This window comes from Copadichromis virginalis, linkage group LG1 (genome assembly GCF_057382275.1).
Source record: "Copadichromis virginalis isolate Kocher_CV1m ecotype Utaka linkage group LG1, C_Virginalis_male_GT1.1, whole genome shotgun sequence".
NCBI lineage: Eukaryota > Metazoa > Chordata > Actinopteri > Cichliformes > Cichlidae > Copadichromis > Copadichromis virginalis.
In genome coordinates, this window is record NC_140618.1 from 6,717,154 (window position 1) to 6,739,075 (window position 21,922).

Below are 21,922 nucleotides of genomic sequence, written 5' to 3' on the forward strand. Positions count from 1 at the left end.
TTGTCTACATTTCCTAAGGCAAAGTTGTTTTGTTTGCTTTTTTTAAACTAAGAAGCAGAACAAAACAAAGATTACACTTTTTCCCCATTTATTACAATAACTCTGTTTTTCATGTTGGAAAGTAATAAAAAGGTTAAAATTATACTTATACAATGCTTTTCTAAAGCTGTTCCTTTATGCTTCAAATGACAAAAAACAGGCTAAAGATCTGACTCACACATAGCTGTATTTTATTGAGGAACGTCTCAGTTATTTAATGGCTTTATGGTTGTCTTCTGTATTTGGTTTTGTGTTGATTGGGTGGATTTTATAGTTTGACGTATTTCCTATTGGTGAGGAACTGTAAAGATTGCAATTGGGATACCTATAAACGTAGCCACTGTTATAATATAGTAGATAAATAGTTTGGGAATTTAGACAGAACAAACACAGCAGGCCTTCAGATAGGCGGCTAATACAGGTGGGAGAATGACGTTTTATCTACTTATTCCTACTTGAAAAAAGCCCTGGGCCCTATTTCAGGAAGCCGGTTTAGTGCAAACTTTGAGTAAGTATACCCTGAGTTAACGAAAACTCTGGGTTTTCGGTTTCACAAAGCGAGTTTAGATTAATCCTGAGTGAGTTACTATACGACACACTCCGTGAAGCTAACCTGCCCCCTAGCAGGTTTACTTCAACTAACCCTGACTTTCTCCGCCTCTTTGTCGGAAACCTGACTGTAGGAAGTGTCAGACATGGCGTGCTCCTTCCTTGAAGAGCCAGTAGATGTTGAAGCCCAAATTCTCCGCAGAGCTCTCCGCCGGGAGAGAGTGATTAGAGCGCGTTCGGACATTTTATCATTTCCTGATGATTTCCTGTGTGAACGTTACCGTTTTTCAGCACAATCTATAATTTATTTGAATAACATCCTCAGGCCTAATATTGCTCATGTGACACATCGCGGACATTCTCTCAGTTCTGTACATATTATTTGTATTGCACTTCGGTTTTTTGCAAACGGGAGCTTTCTGTATAATATTGGTGACGCTGAGCACGTTTCCAAGGCTACCGTCTGTCGGGCAGTCAGGAATGTTACAGTTGCACTGAAACGTCTCCTGTACTCGTTTGTGGTGTTCCCCGGTCATAGACCCACAAGATTTATCAAAGAGGGATTCCACAAAATTGCAGGTATCAGGATGAACAAAACTTAATTCATGATGTGGTGATATTTGAACTACTACTTAAATTTTACATTTATTCTCACGGTTCCCAGGCGTGATTGGCTGTATAGATGGCACTCACATTCCAATCATTGCTCCTTCAGTAAATGAAGGAGACTATGTGAACAGGAAGTCTTTCCACAGCATTAATGTGCAGGTACATAGTTCCCTGTAGCATTTCAAACTAACAAATTATTTCATTATAGTAATGGATGCTAATTTGTGTTCTCTGCACTGTGAAGATCATATGTGATGCTGCCAACATTATCACAAATGTGGAAGCCAACTGCTCAGCCTCTGTGAGTGGTGGTGGTGGACGACCTCCACCTGTTTTTCGGGCCTCCGCTTTTTTTTCTAGTGGCTATAACGGGTCACATTTGAGCACACAGAGTAAGCAAATATGTACTTGTAATGTGCTCAGATAATTTCAATAAGTGCTTACAGAGGGGAAATTAATGTAGCCTCTAACTGCATTTGGTTTACAAACAGACCAAGCACTATGGCTCATAATACAATTACACCTTACCTGTTTGGACTATATTTTTATATTTCATTTTTACTTGCTGCCAGGAACGTTTGGGGCCTGTTGGGTTGCACCTGCGCTCACATCACATCACAAAATAAAATGTATGAAATAAAAAATAAAATAAAATGTAATAAAATAACGTGTTAAATGGGTGGAAATCCCTAGATCAATGTTTAAATTAACACTCAGGCATTGACTCTGTCGGCTATGTTTTGCCATGCATGCTCCCTTCTTTTGCAGCTGTGGCTGTGTTACTTTTTTTCCGCGGAATTTGCATGTTATCGGCATATGCTGCCATCAGAATTTCGGCCTCAAGCGCTGTAAAATACATTGACCGCGCCTTCTTTCCCTCCGTCTCCATGGTGACTCGCTTAATCTGTGCTCCACTAATCAGGGCTTTATGTATCCTCGTGTGCGCGTTTAACTTGGGGTTAAAGCAACTCCGCGTTGACTGAACTAATTGTTATCAGCCTTTCTGAAACCGAATATTCCGAGTTGGACAGTTCGGGGTTACTCAACCCTGAGTATCGTTTTTCACTCTGAGTTTTCTAAACCGGCTTCCTGAAATAGGGCCCTGTTCTTCAAATTAAAAGTCACCAGCAGTGAAAGAAGAAAAAGAAAAGTTTTTTCGGGGACAAACGGTGTTATTTAAATGGGCCAACATCGTCCCCTGTTGGCCAGGCTGCGAGTTGGTAAGCAAGTCGTTGCTAGGTGGATCAAAGCAGTCTCTGATTGGCTTTTGCCTTCAAACTTAGCCAATCAGCGTTACGTTTGGAGCACGGTTCCTTCTTGTTGTGAAGCGTCTAGATACAAGGAAACTGCAAGCAGCCATCCTTGTTGAATTTAGTTAGCTTACGCATTTTCCTTTCTCGGCGAATTATAATTTCTGATTTAATTGTAAAACTGTTTTATTGAAAGAATACTTCGCAAAAGCATTAAATAACATTAACCTATATAGTAGACGGCAACTGTAAAACGTATTTCCAGTATGTTAAGATTTAGCTTTAGGAGGGAGAAAGACAAGGAGTTTGTAAGTTTCCATTCTTTTATGATAGATATTAACCTTTTGTAGTTTGTCTTATTATTTTTGTGTTTTTTAAGGCTTTACTTATGGTTAATTAATAATAGTAGGAGTTCTTTGTTTTCAAAAATACTGCCGCTAACTCTTGGTAATGAGTATTTAATTGGTGGTATTGCCTATTTTTTAAGCTAGAGTTTGTATAAATGGTGAATTGAGGGTTTTTTGTGCACTAGCGATTGCTCTAGCATTACTTAGTAAAATTTGAGGATAAATATTGGTGCTGTTGTGCCTTCATTACGCTCATCACTGGTCGTCAGGTGGTCATACTGTGATTCTGTAATAAATCCCTTTACCCTTCCCCTGCTGTTCACCCTGCACAACATCTGTGTTGTTTTGTTTTTGTTTGTCCCCCCCCCCTCAATTTGGTGTCATCTTATATAAACCCTCCTGAAGCGTTGTGTCTGTATGTCCCTCTAACTCTTCTCTCTGTGTTGCGTAGAAGCATATAGCTCATGGTTTGATCCCTGCTGCCTCCATTGCTCCCAAACCAGCCGTACCTCGTACCCCTCCCCCTCGCAGCCCAAACCCTTCACCTGAGAGACCCAGGTACCTAACACTTTCTGTTTATCGCCCATAACCTCCAACAGCCTTTCATGTTTCATGTTTCTACTAAACTGTCATTTAATCCACACTTTCATGTTTGCTATGAGCTTGTTAGAGGCTATTTATCGAAATGTTGATTATTTCCACCGTATTTGAGGTTATGTTCTGTCCTTCCGCAAGCTGGGCTTTATTTGTTTTTCTATCTGTTATTACAAAGAACGTTAACAAGCAAAATATCATGAGACTTTGTGTAGCAATAGATCATGTGTAAAGAAAAAAACATTAAATTTTAGTGCAGGTCCAAGTCATTTTAATTAAATTGAAAACTAGAGCACTGGCTTTGGTTAATGATCTGCTCTGCTTGTGCCGTTGTTGTTGTCATAAATGATGCATTTATTGATAATTGTCATCATCCAAACTCTATAAATAAAGTCAAAAATTGTAGAGTGACTTCAAATTTGCATGCGATGCTTTCCATGCATTTCATTTACTTTTCTGTTACACATAGTGTCTCATAAAGTATGTGTTTCTATCTACAGGTCAGCTTTAGCAGCAGCCATTTTATCATCCTCACTCACTGGACAGACATGGGCCATACCTCCTGCCCGGCTGATGTCTTTATCCGAGAGTGGTCAATCAGAATCCTTCACATCTGAGCCAAACATCAGCACAGCACTTTACACAAGGTAGCCATCATATGGGAAAGGCAACAGTATTATGTCAAGATTTGTGTCATCACCAGTGTGTCAGAAAAATAAAATTCATTTTCTCTGGCAGGAGTTTTAAGAGAAAAAAACTGTTCATAAAAGTGGCTGTATTAGTTTGTGCCTCTACTAAGATACATCTAATTGTCTTCTGCTGTTATCTTACATGCTTAACTTCCTCAGAGACAGATGGTCAGAAGATTTGGTTAGCCGGCCACGTCTGTCCTCTCCTGACCAGTCAGAGGGGGAGTTGGAAGACAAGGAACAGGAAGTGGTGGATGAAGAGGATGGGGAGGAACATGTCTACCACACTCTGGACCGAAGGCAGAATTCTTCACTCACCGAATCTGTCTATGCTCTGCCACTAAAAACTAAGGTGAGGAGCTGCAGAAAGAGCTTGTATTATGTGCATGAAGGTTTCTCAGTAGATTGTTCCATGCTTCTAATACAGATCGCATAAAATACCTGTAAGAGGTGATTAGTGGTTATAAGACTAGAGGCTAAATGGGTGGCTGTGTATTTATTAGGTGTAACCCTAATAGTGGCATGTGTTACATTTAGGTGAGGCAGTTCCAGGTGTCTCTTCCAGAAGACGAGAACTCTCAGAATAACTTTAATCTTGATTCATCCTAAAATGGGAAACTTCTCGGTTCCAGAGCATCTAATCAGAATAAGTTCAGCCACCGCTGAGAATATTTGCAGAGCTAAATATGTCTGTGTAATAAAAAAAAAAGCCATCATCAGATGTCATGATTCACTATGGCAACAGGTTAAATAGAGCAGAGCCTCCATTTTAACGCAGAGTAGTTATGAATATGTGTGCCAATGCAAAATATGACATTTATCTTTAAATGGTGAGTGATGAAAGAAATAAGTAAGCTTTATTTTTATTTATTATTTTGGTTATTTTGTTGATTACTCATTCATATTTTTCTAAAGATGATCAAACTAAAATCCAGCCGATATCTCTACATATATTACAATAATTATTTCGATATATTTATTCATCAGTTATCTGACGTCTGTCTTAATCTGTAACAGCTGAATAAGAGTTCTTAGATTGGATTTATTTATTTATTTATTTATTTTTTACATGCAAATTTTGCCCAATTTTCCCAGCTCTGTAATTTGGAAATGTTTAAATATTTCAACATTAAGTGTTGTCAAAACACATTTAAACAATCTTCAAAATGTATCCAAAACCTCACTTTAAACTCCATTTAGTTCACCTTCAGGATCACTACAGTCATTCTCACTGAGACATTTATAAATCTCCAACATGATGCCAATTATGACAGCAATTTTCAGTCTTGGCTGGTCACCATGTAACAGTTGACTGGTAATTACTTATTATTTTGTGAATCTAAAGGGTCAGCCCATGAGGTTTATTTAATGGGAGGTTGGAGTGTTGGCATGTATTTAATGAGTGTTACTACTCCTAAATAGGTTTTCCTTGAGTCTGTGGTATTTTGGTATTGTAATCCCAGTCTGATCCAGTAGGAGGCACAGTTGTACTCAGAATCGATACTTTGTTTCTTTTTAATGCTGTGCTATGGTTGTCACTAAAACTATCAGCTGTGATTCAGCTCAGTAGCCATATATACGGACTTGGCTTATAGCATCTGCAGATATCCTTTCAGTTTTTCTTAGTAAATGTTGGTGGTTTTTTTGTTTTTGTTTCCTTCTATCAAACAGTTTTCTCTGTTGTACATTTGGCATTTAATTTATGTATCTACATGGTTAAATCCTGAATCCCCCCTTTTTTCTCCACTACAAAATGTTACCGTGTTTGTCTGTGGTGCTCTTACAATCCAGGTGGTGAGTTCTTGCACTTCTGCAAATTGCCTGAAAATTGCCTTAAAAAGCTGTTATTGTGATTTATGGTAGTCACTGATCACAGTACATTAGTAATGGGAAGTTTTTCACAGTCTTGCTTTATCTGCACACAGTTAATTCTATTCTGTGGTGTACAGTTTATCTGTAAAATTGCCTTGTGAGTTCTCTTCTTAATTCGGTCCGTGGCACTATGCCAAATGTCTCCTTTTATAGATCCCTGAGAAAATGTTATATTATGTTGTTGTTCTTCTACTTGGATAGCTAACCTGTAAAGGTCCCAATGGTCTCTCCCTGTCAACTATCTTTCCAGGCTATGGCAGTGTCTGAATCTCTCAGTTATGACAGCCACAAGTCAAAGTGATATAGGACATCATGGATCTATTGTGTCATAATCTAAGGCCAACAGACCTAGTATGGTGACTCATATGATATAGTAGTTTTACACAATGGTGTACCACCTCTAGGTCCAAAAAAACATCAGCCCGAACCCACATAAATCTACAGGATGGTCTTCACTTTCTGCTTTTTTTATGACTCAGGGTGAGAGTAAAGGTCACTGTGAGGACATTGTGCTTGTTTCTAAATATAGAAATGCAGTATATTTTTTTCCATCAACAATTGTGGAATTTATTGAATTTTTATCATGGTTGAGGTGTTAAAAATAAATTGTCTTCCAATTTTTCCTCATAATTCTGTTTCAGCTATATGTCTTCTCTACACTGAACTGACAAATGTAATTCATTCATGTTGTTTTGTAGGCTCTTTCAAACGGTACAATTTAATAAATACACTGATAAGATATTATCGGATACGTTTTGGCAAAGACCATAAATAAACTCCTCCAGGCTGCAGGGATTTATATATTTGTTTGAAAAGACTTACTATACTGACTCCCTCTTTATTTATTTTGACAGTCTGTCTTCAAGTCCTCTACACCCCTGCCAACTCAGACTTCTGGCAGAAGAGAGTCTTCACCAGGTACTGATTTTACAATAATGACAGATGGGTTAACATATTTCATAAGGAGAAGAACATCGTAGTAGTAGTAATAATGATAATGATAATACGAAGGACAATGCTCATGAAAGAATTGATCTGTGGTAAAAATTGACCTATGTATTTAAAATATGGCCTGTATATTGTAGAGCCCACTGAAAAAGATCAGAAATCAGCACTGATTTCCAGTTAGCTTTCTTCTAGTACATTTTCACACATCCAACACATAAATGCTTGAAAATAAAACTGTGTGTATTTTTATAAACAGATTTTTGTATATAGGTAGCAAATAGCAAACGCACATGCCCACAAATTTCAAACATTTTAGCTGATATAAAACAGCTGGTTGTGATCACTGATGTGAAAGACAGGTGGTAACATTGACAGTAATAGGTCTATCGAGTAATTGGAATGACTCTAATTATGAACAGCAAATCTGAAAATCTCTCCAACAACATGTAACTAAACATAAAGTTCTGTTATTGCTTTTGTGTATTGTTGGTGCTCTTCCAAAACAACGTGTAATAGAAATTCAAGACTATTGGCTTTTGGAGTCTTTTCTATGAAAAGCACTAGTAAAACAATTAAAGCCATGCAACCTGATATTAAAATCTTCTCCATCACATAGCCAAATTACCGGTACACCACACTCTTGACTCTATGTTAGAAAAGTACAGCTCTTATTCAACTGACATTTAGTTTCATAACAGCCATAAGGTAACCTCATATCATTAGAGCTAAATGGAAAGCCTCGTTAGAATTGTTATTAGCAGTGCTACCCTCAGGCTTTTGGTGGTGGTAAATTAAAATGTTCTGTCTGTTCCTAAAATGCTCCTACCTTAATAACTAAAGTGCAGACATAATATCTGTCTGATTCGCAAGGTAACACTTTCAGGCTTTGCAGAAATTACATTTTTACATAACCATTAGCTGATTGTGGTAAAAAGGGATTTTACTATAATAAAACCCTTAGAAATCAGCGCTCCTCTCGGTTTTGAATTCATTCAATGAATTTGTTCACATCACACAGATTTCACTGAGGAGACCAGTGGCCAATCCCCAGAACCCAAAGAGAAGAAAATGTCTGTGAGGAAGACTCTTGAAAATTGGAAAGATGATGTTCCAAGTAGGTGTAAATACTAAAGTAGCCTGTGTGTGTCTGCTTGGCATTTTTACATATAGATTTTTAATTTAAAAATTAATAAATGTATGTATATTAAGCATTAAAGGGTCACCCCACTGTTTGCCTTTCTCTTCATGTCCTGTAATCTACCCAATAAAGGGTGAAGGCATTCCAATATCTGTAAGTTAACATGTTAATGTTAATATTAACTGTAAAAAAAAATATCAGAGTAAAAACAAACCATTCAATTGGTCAGGTGAAATAAACATGTTAACAATGAAATATTTTAAGTTGCATGCATTTTATGTATGTATATTTAACATAGTATTGTAGATAATGTTCTATAATGATATTTGTGGTCATCAGTGCACATTGTGTTCTGATAAATGGCTTTAGCAGAACTCGATGTGAAATGCAACATGCCATGTAAAAGTACTATTTCTTCTCTACATCATTCTCTCCATGACATTGCTGTTTTGTTGTTTTTTTTATTCATGTAACAAGAGTTCCCACCTCAAATGAGAAATGTATTTTGAAATGGTTATAGCAGGCCTGCCTGCTGCCTAGATGCCTAGATATGTTACTAGATAAATGATAGTAACATAACTCATATAGTTATGTTACAGTTTTAGGATTTTTTTCTGTTTGTGTCCATGTTTTCTATCTCTGCTGTAACAAAAAGCAGCACTAAATTTGTATTTTCAATACAGTACATACTTTCTGTTCATTTATACATTTTATTCTATTTTTGAAAAGTATTTTTGTTGCCTGTTTCAGCAACACCGACCATTTTCACTGCTGGTCACCCCAGGCAAGCAAGCCAAGCCAAAAGCCCCAAAGACCTCCGTGAGCTTCCTCCAGAACCCAGCAATACATACAGTGAACTGCGGAAGAAGGTAGTGAGGGACCGTCGGGAAAAGAACACAAGGATGGTAGACAAAGAAAAGCTACTAGAGGAGAGACTGCAGCGCCTGGAACGGGAGATTAGTGACAGCAAAGCCTTCTCAAACCAGAGGTCCTCTGCAGGTAGAGTAGAGGAACCGCTGGAGAGATACTGTACAGAGGAACAATGTGGAGAAATTGAATGAAGGGAAGTAGGGAAAGTATATAGAAGTAACAGTGGAAGTAAAACAGATGCAAATGAGGCAGAAAGGAAAAGTAAGCAGAGAGTTACAGCGGATGGAGGAATTTACAAGTGTCAAAAGAGGGAGCTGGAGATAGTGCTAAGGGTAGAAATGGCACTGATCGTTGGACTCCACAGCATGTCCTCAGCATGAAGAGAAGAAGAGGGAGTAATGAAAAGAAACATGAAAGCACTTTGCTGATCTTTAGGCAGACCACATGTACTGTAGAGTCAAAACCCATGTTGAGGAATGACCTGAATGGGCTGTGTTGCATTGTAGTGTTGCATAGTTGCACACTCCTGAAAGATACAAATTATTGTCCTGATTTTGTAAAAATCACAAGCCCTCACATTTCGCATTTTTTGCTTTAATTCAATGCTTTGGCATGTGGAAACTGGCTTAAAACTACTTATTAATCTGGAAAATTATTTGTAACCTGATATGCTTTGTTTGCAGGCAGCCAAGCAGAGCTGCAGAATTTGAGGCAACATGCTCAGGAGCTGGTTGATGAAAACGATGCCCTCAAACTGACAGTTCACCGTCTGAATGTGGAGCTGAGCCACTACCAGGCGCGGTTCAGACCACTGTCCAAAGAAGAGGTATAACAAGCTCAAGACATGAATATGACAAGAGACTACTTCAGTGAAGGATAAGGGGCTAATTGAGAATTAATGAACTATAGGTATTTCTAAAAAATATATATATATGGGTCAGTTTAAACTTTTCATGAATAAGATGCAATGCAACCTCAGGGTTTGCTTGAAAGAAATTTGAGAAATTGTATTGTGAATATTACCAATCAGCTCAGTTACGAACAGCTGTTCCTATTAGGGAGTTGTACAGAGAAAAAAATTCAGTCTGTCTCACTCCTACCTTACCAAATTTAACTTAAATCAGGTATATGTGTTTGTTGGGTCTGTGTTTCCACAAGCCCCGCTGGTTTAGAGACTTATTCATCATGAAGAAAACAAGACAGTCAGCGATCGATCGATTTACTTTCAAGGGAGGCCTCATTGTTATCTGCCACAAAATGACCCCTTTTATTGGGAAAACAGTTCATATAATACACATCACAGCAAAAGCACCACCCACGTAAAACCCCCAAATGGTTACAACGACAAGGCACTATGCGTGTGTATGTGTAAACATCTGTATGCATGTGAGAATGTGTGTGTGTGTGGCCTCCTGCTGACCAAAAGGGTCATAAAAGCAGGAAGCAACATCACAAGAAACAGATCTTCCAGATAGGATGTATCTGCAAAAAAACACTACATCCCCCCCAGAACCTCGAGAGGTTGGGGAGGGGGATAAAAGAATTCCTTTCTTAACAGAGTTAAAACAATGTAGAGATGGTAAGCATAAAAATGACAACATTTAACAATTCACTCTAACAGTGTTCTCCTGTATTATCTTCATTTACTCTTAGACTTATTTTCTTAGATTCTGTAGAAAATCTAATGGCAGTACATCTCCTTATTTTCAAAGCTTCATAACTGAGCTTTTAAGATACACATCCACCTTTGATCCAAAACCCTGCTGAGTGAAGTAAGGTTTTATTTTTGTCAGTCCTTCCCTCTGATTTGTTGAACCAAAAGAGTTTTTTGTTACTGTCTGTGGCGGTCTCTCTGGTACAGTCTGTCCAGATTATTGTAGGTTTAGCGCTGCAGGAGAAAGCCAGCCTTTGGTTTTAATCATGACTACCTCATGCTGTGTTTTCACACCAGGGGATCTCCTGCTCTCATCACTGCCTCTGTGGCTGCATGTCTCTGCAAAGGCTCATTACTAACAAGTGAAGTGTGGCTGGAAAGAAAGAGATAAAGGAAAATGCATTTTACAGTGAAGTAACACAGTTATAAGAGATTGGATGAGTCATAATCAGTTTAATTGGTTCAGTTAAAAGGATCTGCTTCCATATTAAATTATCTATAGCAAACCTTGAGTGGGTCTCCTCTTTTTTGCTGTAGGAGGCATTTTGCTGGTAAGTTAGAAGTTCATAGGATCAGTACAGATCAATACAAAGTTGCTCTGATTGATTATCTTTATCCTATAACATGTCCTAACTGATGAGTGTTCTTCCAGCAAGACATTGCCACCATTCAAAGGGCATGAGGTAACACTCAATGATTTGATGTGTATGAGCCAAATGAACACCTAAATTAAATTTTAGAGTGTCATGGAAACAGGTCCATCTTTAAAACACCAAATAAAGGGACATCTTTGGAAGAATGGTGTTCCATTCCTCTATTGGAGCAGCTTAGCTCTTAGTCAGAGTAACTACTCTTGTGTAGTTATTGATGCTACACTAGATTCCAACACTCTATTGGCCCATTTTGATATATTCAACTTATCCATGTAAAGGACTAAACTGTAGTGATGGGATAAAAGCCCAACTTCATTTTCTTTCTTTCTATGTCACTCCTTACTCATCTAGCACTCCAAAGTCAGTGGCTTACCAAACACGGGGTCTCCTCCTCCATGGCTGGTAAGTATAAATATATAACACTACAGTACATTTCTGGCTTGACTGTAGGCTGACCTTTTAGCAAGTTAATAATCTGATGTCACTAATCAATACATATAGTGTCGCTGGCTAATCTAATAGGCAAGTCATTTCGTAAAATAAATTGACTGGTCAATCGATTACTATGGCTGATTTTTTCAGTATCCCATGAAATTGAAGAAAAATGTGAAATTGCAGATTTTCAGTCTGCTGACAGTTGGTCTGGTAGCACGGTTAATCACAACCAAAGCTCACTAAAATTTGCACAGGTAAGAGACTGGGCATTTTCTTTTAAATGAGTATATCTGAATGCCACATTGTCCAGTATCTGTCCACCCTAACAAGATCATAAAGCCCATTTGCACCAGGTATTATTACTGTCACTGTCTGATTGAAAACAAACTTTTCCTGTGTGGCGTAATCTCTAGCAAGGCAAAAGATTCATGGCACTCATGTTATGTCTAGTTTAAACTATTTCTCTTTGTCCCTTTTATGTAGGTTGACATGAAGTATTTATCTCCTCTACTGCTGGCTTATGAAGACAGAATGAATGAGAAAGATGCCATTCTGCAAACCACTGAGGTAAAGTGGTGAAATTTGTGTGAGTTTTAATGAATCATCTTTCATATTTTCTTTTTGGAGAATTTGTGAGGTTATTTCAGAGGTGGGGGTTGTTAAGTACTATTTGATGTGCCAACTTGTATTTATGTGGTTCATGGGTTGAAAACCTGCAGTACACTCAGTAGATAGAATGCATTAGTCAAGGTGCTCCCAGGATCTTATTAGATGAGGTAAACATTTAGTCATGCAAACAACAGAAGTCAAAATAAAATCATATTTTGTTCCAGTGGTAATTATTGTCTTTTTAATAAATATTTGGGTCTTTTAAAGGTAGCTATATAATACATCCTTCCTTTGGAATTAATAAACAAGTAAAAAGTAAAAACATTCTGTTTAATATGCTGCAAAAGGTTGCGATTGAGCAGGTTTCTGTGTCCTGAGGCGATCCAGTTCCAGCATAAAAGGACTTGGAACAGTTTCACAGGGGGAGGTGAGACCAGACTTAGTGGGTATAACACTAACAGGACAGCTGGTGTGCTCAGGCAGTCTCAGTGAAGGATGGTATCTCCCCAGGGGGACCTTTAAGCCTTGGCTTAGAGGTGGTAGTAGAGCAGAAGATGCATTTATTTTGTGTTTTTCTTTATGGCCTTGAAATCATTAGTTTTTGTGTATTTGTCTGCTACAGGAAAACATGAAAAAGTTGCATTTTCAATTAGAGGAAGTCATTAAAGAAAATGAGAAACTCCATGATGAAATTACCAAGACCGGAGCGGTCAATCAGAAAGACTGGTAAGAAAAAATGCACGGCTTTGTGTATGTGGGTTATTTCAACACTGTATGAACTTGATTTGCCGTCATCATTCATTCATCTGATCTTGTAATGAAAATTAAATGTCTTTTTTCTTTATCCATTGCTAGATGATAGATGCAATTAAGAAAATGAAAGAAGCTAAACCTTTGTTTCCTTTGGTACACCCCTGTTGCTGGTATTCTGTCTTTCATAATCATTCTAGCATAGAATGCTGCTGACACTGACTGAAACTAACTCTGAGAAGTTAGATAATTGCACTGCCTTTATGTAAACTATCAGGGATTTTAGAGTTGTTAACCTCTTCATGTATCTCAATCTAATATATAAGGGATTACTTAAGTACTAGGAATACATGTTGATGCTCAGTACATTTGTATACGTATAGACTTAGTCTTTATTTCAAGTGCTCTTGTGAAAAGTATAAATACTTCATGATACTAGATGTCCAATTCATTCAAAGGCCAACACTTGTAGGCAATCATATTAACTCATTTATTTGTATTCAGTAGACTCATCAAGTTGTTAATATGTTTCTTCTTAGAAAGACTAACTTGCAGGAGTAGAAAAGTATATGTTATCTTACAAGGATTACAGAATTTATGTAAGATTTGTTTCTTGGAAAGATAGCTTAATCTCTGTAAAGGCTAATGTAGCATGTAGCAAAGCTATTTATAGTATTTTTGTGTCTGTTTGTTAAATTAGCAAGTTTTGTGATGTGCTGATTTAGCATTGATAATATCTCACTCTCCTGCTTTCTTTCTTTCTGCAGTTATCAAATTCAACAACAGGCCGTTCTGGTTTTGCAGGAGAACCAGGATCTCATCAATCAACTCGAGGAGCAGCATGCTGAGGCCAAGGCCACTCACAGCAGACATAACACTGAAGGTATTTTCTGAAACACTGAAAGACCTAAAAAAAAATTAAAAAGATGAAATAAATTCTTCCACAAGCATTTACACTAAAATCTTTAAAATGATGCATGCATTTCAGAATTACGTCTGTTTTTTTTGTTTAAAAAAATGTTTTTAGGTCTTTTTTGATAGGGATAAATGAGGAAATACAGAATATAACACAGAATACGCAGAAAAAGTCTAAATGTCTACTTTTGGTGTTGGCCGTGTCCCTTTGAAGGTCGTAGATTCGAACGTTAACGCAGTAGATGTTTCTTTTTGGATTCAGGTATATAATGCAAACTTTCATTTTTGTTGGCTCTTTGACCTAGCTAACACAAAGATGCATTGTTAGACATAGGAAAAGCTTAAAAAAAGCAACAGCTTGTTTAAAAGAGCCTTTCACAACATTAACAATGTAACAAATCGTTGCCAGAATGAGCCCCGCCCTAAGAATATACATCTCGTCATGTGTCTCAGTCTAATATGGATGTGATTTATTGAGTAGTAGTCATACGTGTTGATGCTCAACGCATTTTTATAAATAGGATACCATTAAACTTCATTTTGAGTTGTTTTCACCTACTGGGTGATACCTAAGGTTTTTTCCATATTATTTTTGGTTTCATAATACATACTTTCCTTTCTGTTGGCCCCGTGATCTAGCCAACAAAGAAACACAAAGACCCATTGTTAAACATAGGGAAAGATCACTTTTTAAAAGTCTTTCACAACGTTAACAGATCTTCATTTTCCATTTCGGGTGAGCCCCACCTCAAGAATATGCAACTTAAAAACGTACACACTCGCAATTTCACGGCCTTTTTTGTAAACATGTTAAATTCAGAAAAGATTACTCAAAAAGACTCAAGTGACATACAAGGAGAATACATACAAGAAAACATGAAAATACATTTTGAGCACTAAAGGCATTTAGCCTAATGTACATTTACTGGGCTCGCTTCCCTATTTCGTTTTTTTATTTTCCTTTTTATTCATTTTCTTCTGTTTAATACTCTCTTTTTTTCTTATCTCTTTCTTGTTTCTTTAGTGGCAAAAGTGTCTAAGAAACTGATGTTATTAGAAGTGGAAAACCAGCGTTTGGAAGGGGACCTGGAAGAAAGCAGGAGGGAGGTGCAGAAAAATAAGAAGGAGCTTCAAGTTCTGCAGGCCCGCCTAAAGGATGCAGTCACCTGGGACGAACACTGCAGCATTGCTGGAAAACTGAGAAGGTACCCTTCTAATCTCACGTTATTAAACAAAACTGAATACTTAAGTATTAAAGCTGCTCTGTTATTTCAAAGAGAAAACAAGAAACTGTAGACTGAACAATTTATCTTCACAAGCATTGACCATTCTTGCTCTATGTTGGGTAAGGGTGTTGAGAAAGCTTTGTTTATTATTATTTCAGTTGATTTGTAGCACAGATAAGTAGACAAAACAAGAACTACAACAAGAGTAGCACCTGAAGCACTGCAGTTTTAAGTGCAACAGAAAAGTCAAATGGGATTTAATGAATAAATGTACGTGGTCAGGTATTGTCATAGCCCCTGGGATTTAAAATACAACTCATGTTTACACAAATGAATCAAAAATAAATTGCATAAGCATGAAATAACAGGACTATTACATTTAAAACAAATATCAGTAGGCTATATTTTGGAGTTTTAATTGCAGATTGTGACACGTGCTGTGACATAATTCTATGAACTCTTCTCTTCACTCTCAGACAACTGGAGCAGCATGAGAGCAGAAGTAAGGGTGAAACTGACAAACTGCTTCTGAGAGTATCTAACCTCCAGGAGGAGAACAGGATTCTAGCTCTGGACAAAGCCCAGCTAACTGCAAAAACAAGGGCAATGGAGGCTGAGCTGGAGCTCTCCAGGCAATCCAACAGGTAGTAAATATTTAGTGTTCTTTGTTTGCTGTTATCACATACATGAAACCTGGTATACAGCAGTGAGACACAGTTCTTGGAAGGTTTTCAGCATTGCTTGAGCCATTAAAACAAAAGAATGTTATGATTACTATAACAGCATGTGGAACCAATTCCATTTTCAATATATTAAAATACTTTTGTGCAAAGAATATGCAGCATCTGGATATGTTGAGAAACAAACTGCCATAAAAACTGGTACATGGATGTTTAACAAGAGTAAAATCAGTGTAAACTATTTATTGTTTATAATTGGGACAGCTTGCTTTTAAAAAAACAAACACTCATGATAACTTGAAATTGAAGCAGTCTGATAATGTGCTAGACTCCTGCACATCCACTGAGCTCTGTGTTAAGGTTTTTTTAAATAAAAAAAATCCAACCTATATAAAGTAATATGGAAGAAGTCCACTTAGTAAGTGTTATGCACATGACTTTCATGTGGGAAAATGTGGTTCATATCCTATGTGAGGATCAGTGCCAACAAGCTCGTCTGATGGGAGACAGGAGAACTTTCTATTTTCATATAATCACTTTATTAATTTAATTATTATTAATTTATTTTTTTCTTTTCTAGATTTCTGTCCAACATTGTAGCTGGTGATTCATTCTTTTGTCCTGTTTGTCTAATGTTTTGACACCTAGTATAATTATAATTAATTAACTGTAGGGATTGCAAGGGATTGCAGCTGTACTTAAATATGTTCTGGTCTGGAGCCTTCGTTTCCCAGTAGATTTGTGCTGAGATTAATGTGAACTCTTTCAATATGAAGTGTGAAGTCTGTCAAAAGGTGTTTAATAACCAACATTTCCCCCCACCTTGTGCAGATGGCATGATCTCAAGTATCATCCAGCTAACCTATTGTCCTTCTTCTTATTTAACCCTTCTATCTGCTGCTTTCCCTTTTCTTAACCCCTGCTTATTTTTCTTTACCATGTTTTCACCAAACCTCCCTTTCGCACTCCATTCTCGTGCCCCCATACTTTCTCTTTCTCTCTTTTCTGTGTTTTTGGTCCTCTTTTAATACTCTTTAATCAATTCCCTTCCTCACTCGCCTATCTTTCCATCAATTAGGAAGGCTGAAAGAAGAATGAGTATGTTGAAGCAACAAAAGGAAGAGTGTGTGTTAAAGGAGGAAAAGACACGGCACTACCTGGGAGCTGTCATTTCTGTGGCAGAACACATTTCCCAGGAGAGAGACCAACTATTACACATGGTACTACTGATGCTACTGTAAAAAGATTTTGTACCACATGTGACACTGAATAGATGCACAAACATGAGGGTCTTGAAACTTTCCTTTGATAAAAAAAAAGGTCTAAATATACTGAATATTAAGTATCAATTCATTCACTTACTAATTAAGCTGTTTGTAGTAATGCCAGCTTTGGTTGCTGTTTACAGACAATTGATCCGAAATGACAACAAAATTCAGTAGTTAAGGTGTAAAGGTATTTCATAAGGGTTGCAACAGGTCTGGAGGCAGGTAGGATTTTGGATTTTAAAAATAGTCACAGAAAAACTAATAGGCACCCAAAAACTGCTGGCAGATGCAAATCAGACTGGCTACCCCTCAAAATTTGTTGGTAATAATGTCATAAGGTTGCAGAAAACCTGGGACCAGTCCCTGGATAGATTACTGGTACATCTCAGGGCCAACATAGACAGGCAACCACTCACACTCACATTCACTGACATTATCTAATGCTTATTTGTATTTCCTGAACAAGTTTGCTCTTAAAATTAACTCCATTCTAGGAGAAAGAATCTTAAGCTCCTTCTCCTCAGCTCTGCTGAGAATCATTAAATTGATGGTTAGGACTTCCAGATAATCAGTCAACTGATCAATTAAAACTGAATTATTAATGATTCCAAAATCTTATTTGGTTTTCACATGCACCTGTTTTCAGAGATAGCAAATTTAATAATTTAATAGCAGAAAATTAACTAGCCATATAATACTATTCTTTCTCTCTTTTTTGCCATATTTTTCAAGTAGTATTTGATAACAGTGTAATAAAACTGGAAATTCTGTTTTTGGAGTGCCAGCCCAGTATTTTTAGTGGCTCCCATATAGCCGCCCCTAAGAAATGTTTTTGGAGGAGGTGCCCCTGAGGATAGGTGACAAAAGTGTGCATTTGATTCAGTGTCATGTTAAAAAAACAGTTTGAGATTATTGGAACTTTGTGACATGATGCATTATTTTGCTAGAAGCAGCCATGAGAAGCTGGGTACAGTGTGGTGATGAGAGATGATGAACATGGTCAGCGACAATACTTGTGCAGGGTGCGGAATTTAAATTATGCCCAGTGATGTACTGAGGAACCCAAAGTGTGTCAAGAAAATATCCCCCATACCATTATAGCACCTCCACCACTGGCACCTTGTTTTTGATACAAGACAGGATGGATCCATATTTTTTACCCAAAATTGTGACCCCACAGACAGGCAGCAGTTTTCCAGTCTTCTATTGTTAAAATGATCCTCACAAATGATCCTCACATGTATGCATATCTCTGTGTATATCTCTGTTGTATACTTTCATTATTCAGACAAGGTACACGCACAGAGAAGATAACGTAAAGGTTTTTTCAGTCAAAGCAATTGTATAAATCAGACCAAAAAGTGTGTAAGGCGTACAGGAACCGAACTGTCTGATTTTCCACCTCTGGCATTATATAACTGGGTATATATTATCTGGGTTTTTTTTAAGCATTGTGATTATGTATGTTATGTAAGCAGTAGAAATGTTTTAAATGCTGAAAACATTTTATTTTTTTTTAAATTTATACATAGTTGCCTATAAAGCACTATGATTATTGCAGAGTTAAAGAAGACTCACGGTTACTTTTTGTGTTTTTGGAGTTCTAAAGAGTCATGACCAATAATCTGAGAATGACTGGCATGGGGGAGCCTTAGCTGACTTTGACTTTTTATGAAATCTTGATTCACACAGTTACTTAGTAGGTAATAATGAGTGAGTATTTTCTTATCCATCCTTATCCAACCTAGTACAAGTCTGCAGATTGGTTATACTGTCCTGAAGTTAGACAGCTTTTGTGCCTCACCCATTTGGCTGCACAGGATTTCTGTAAATTGGCAACAGTTTGACGTCTTTCATTCATTTCCTTTATCCAATTCTCCCATAATCCCTCACTTCCTTTATCCAATTGTGTGTTTAACCCTCCCTCTGTGTTCCTTTTTTAGCTCAGTAACCCGCCATCTTCCCTGTCTGCCTCCCTAGGCATCATCTCTTCAGCAGGAAAAGCAGAGATTCATCAGCAGGATTCTCAGTGGCACAGTTCGATTTGGAAAACTACAAGAAGAAGTCAAAGTAAGTTTGTTTATTAAAACATCACTTTCAGAATACAGTCACCTCCCCTGTAAACACTTTTTTTTTCACACAAGAATCATACATCAGTGGTTTTAAAAAGTCAAATCTGGCTCACTGGCTACAGTGGGTTTGGTTTGTCTTAATAATGTCTGCACATATGATTAAGGAGCCAGAACTCTCTTAATGTATTCCCAGAAGCTGCACTGCTACGTGGCAGGCAGGTTAATTTGATCTTAACCTCTGATGCTTGGCAAGCTTTTGAACAACACATTTGGTTCATCTGGTGCCTCAACTGATCAGGCTGAAACATAACGTTCCAGTTTCAGTCCTCATGTCTGGTGTCTATTGATCAGCCCACTCTACTGGAATTGATAAACCATCTGCTTGTCAGCCTCCACTACTCGCAACGAATAAATTGATGAACACTTGTGTCTTGCAGATTGCTTTCTCTTATGCTGACTTGAGTGGGTCAAGTCAAGTATCTTAGATAATCTTCTCATTTTTAAGAGCTCATGCAATTAGGACCATACATTGTAAGCATGTTTCATGTAAAGAAAGCACCAGTATAATGATAATGATCAGAGGTTATAAAGGGGTGCCGTTTGTGCTCTATGACTGTGGTCATAGAGAACATACTGCTGTTATGTGCTATTTTACATGCATTTTCTCACTTTGCCTGTCAGCACTTTTCCTTTATGTTTGTCCCTTTCTAAAAATCCTGATTCAATCCCCACCAGGCCATGGGTTCTTTAGTTCAGTTTTAGATTACTTTCATTTAATTTTGTTTTCAGTTGACTTATAATTATACATGAATTCAAATTAATTAGAGTTTAAATTAAACTATTATGCCATGAAATCTCATCCCTCGTGTACAGTATTGCACTTGCATGTAGTTGTCAGTACCAGACACATGCATGAGCATAGGTAATTGTAGATTAGAACACAGAGCCTCTTTCTTCCTTGTTCATTCTTTGGCAAGACCACATTGATCCCACCATTCCCACAGAAATAAAATGAAGCCTATTATAGTAAATCACCATGGTAGCCTTTTCTGCTGATATGAATCTTTCCACTGTGGTTGACAGTTGTTGTACACCATCAGCTACTGTACAGTTGTGCATTCTTCTTTTGTAATTGTTTATTATGATGAAAAAAACATGACACTAGCTATAGTGCCTTGCTCAGCGGCCAGTGGTATGTGTGTTCTGTCAGTAGCTCTTGTCACTCAAACCAGAGCAAGGAAAAACATCTCAGTGGGTTTAACAATTTTATTAGGGTCTCTATAGCAACAGCTCATAGGGAGAGAGAGAGAGAGAGAGAGAGAAGTGTATGTGTGTGTACGTGTGTGAATGCAAATCTCATAGTTGGTGATCAGACCATGAAAAAAGGAGAGCTGTAAATGTTGTGGTAAAAAACATTTTCCCCTCTTTTCCTAATAGTAACACAAAAAAAAATCTGACATAAAGGTGGACTTTAAGGTTTGTAGTGGTTTCACAAAAGCATTATGGCTTAGGAATTGTCTTCAACACAATTTTAAAATGAAATAAGAACCAAATTGAAGTCCTGATAGAGTATCAGCACTTATTGTTTGACCACTGCCTGCTGCAAGAATAGCCCGAACACACATTGGCACTGATTCTGAAAGTCTCTGAAACTCTGCTGGATGGATGGAACATTATTCCTCCAAAATGTTTTGATCCCTTTTAGTGTAGGGTTAAAGAGTCTTGGTTTTTACCTTGTATTTGTCACACATCACGTTGTTGTAAGCCAACCATAACGTAATATGGTCGGCATTTGCGTCATCACATTGTATTATATAAAGAAACCATACACATAATTTAATTAAGATGAGTTCATAGATTAATTAAACGAGTCACTGAGTGTTTACATTCTCTTATTTGCTCTGTGAGTCACAGCTATGTTGCCTTTCTGTAACCTGCTCCCTTCTGTACCAAACACCTGGATTGTACAGGAAAAAATATACAAACCCATTTCAGACTGGTGTATCCCAGTTCACATTTTTGAGGACATTCACACCAGCTAGAGCAGATAAATATCCCTGTGTTGTCTTTTTTATTTCTCACCTAATCAGTGTTTAAAGTATTTAGAGTTTACTTAAGCAAATATGATGCAATGGTAGGTTAATATCAGTGGTTGCTGTTTTTACTCATTTCTATTTATAACAGGACTGCATACATGTTATTGTTCTTGTCTGTACTGCACTACTTACATCATTCTTTTTCAAAAGCCTCAATTGTGGAGAAATTAAATAATGGAAATAATTAGTGTGGCTTAGCCTGTTACAGTAAATAATGCATTATCACAAATAGCCAGTAACCCAGTTTCACAATATAAAATACCACGAAAGGAGGGTGGAAGGGAAATACATACTCTAAAAGTATGTTAAGAAAAATATTATGCTTCTGTTATATTTTAACTGAAATATTTGGATAAAAACAGCAACTATGATAATTCGTTTGTGTACTTTACTGTTTCACAGAAAAAAGTGCATTCATTGCTCCACTTTCAGTTGTACAGCAGTTAGTTATTAGTTAGTTAAGTTAGTTAAGTTATGCCAGTAATGATTGTGAGATGTTTCATTTTTTGCATTTTCTTTGTTTGTAGTGCACAGAAGTGTAGTGGCTATCCAGTCTTTTTTTCTCAGGCTTTTCTTCAGTTGAAAATGGATTTAGTGGCTCTATAGGGCTTAGACATAAAGACCTGGAAAACTGACTAGGACAAAAAAAGACACCTCTT

General features: G+C 37.3%; 1 protein-coding gene across 3 annotated transcripts in view; it reads left to right on the forward strand.

Moving 5' to 3' along the window:
* Window positions 1-2,465: 2,465 nt before the first annotated feature.
* Window positions 2,466-21,922, forward strand: part of cep89 (centrosomal protein 89) — a 58,023-nt gene continuing 38,566 nt past the window's right edge. The window contains exons 1-17 of one of the 3 annotated variants that reach the window (XM_085437856.1): window positions 2,466-2,755; window positions 3,246-3,352; window positions 3,889-4,035; window positions 4,237-4,429; window positions 6,804-6,867; window positions 7,916-8,011; window positions 8,786-9,034; window positions 9,589-9,731; window positions 11,564-11,614; window positions 12,131-12,214; window positions 12,879-12,982; window positions 13,774-13,889; window positions 14,946-15,126; window positions 15,624-15,791; window positions 16,906-17,047; window positions 19,076-19,165; window positions 19,361-19,587. In XM_085437856.1, the coding sequence (XP_085293982.1) occupies window positions 2,714-2,755; window positions 3,246-3,352; window positions 3,889-4,035; window positions 4,237-4,429; window positions 6,804-6,867; window positions 7,916-8,011; window positions 8,786-9,034; window positions 9,589-9,731; window positions 11,564-11,614; window positions 12,131-12,214; window positions 12,879-12,982; window positions 13,774-13,889; window positions 14,946-15,126; window positions 15,624-15,791; window positions 16,906-17,047; window positions 19,076-19,165; window positions 19,361-19,396 (2,013 nt within the window). In that variant the 5' untranslated portion in view covers window positions 2,466-2,713 and the 3' untranslated portion in view covers window positions 19,397-19,587. Of the gene's footprint in view, window positions 2,756-3,245; window positions 3,353-3,888; window positions 4,036-4,236; window positions 4,430-6,803; window positions 6,868-7,915; window positions 8,012-8,785; window positions 9,035-9,588; window positions 9,732-11,563; window positions 11,615-12,130; window positions 12,215-12,878; window positions 12,983-13,773; window positions 13,890-14,945; window positions 15,127-15,623; window positions 15,792-16,905; window positions 17,048-19,075; window positions 19,166-19,360; window positions 19,588-21,922 lie in introns of those variants that run through there. The other 2 variants (XM_085437751.1, XM_085437828.1) reach the window with 2 other exon arrangements.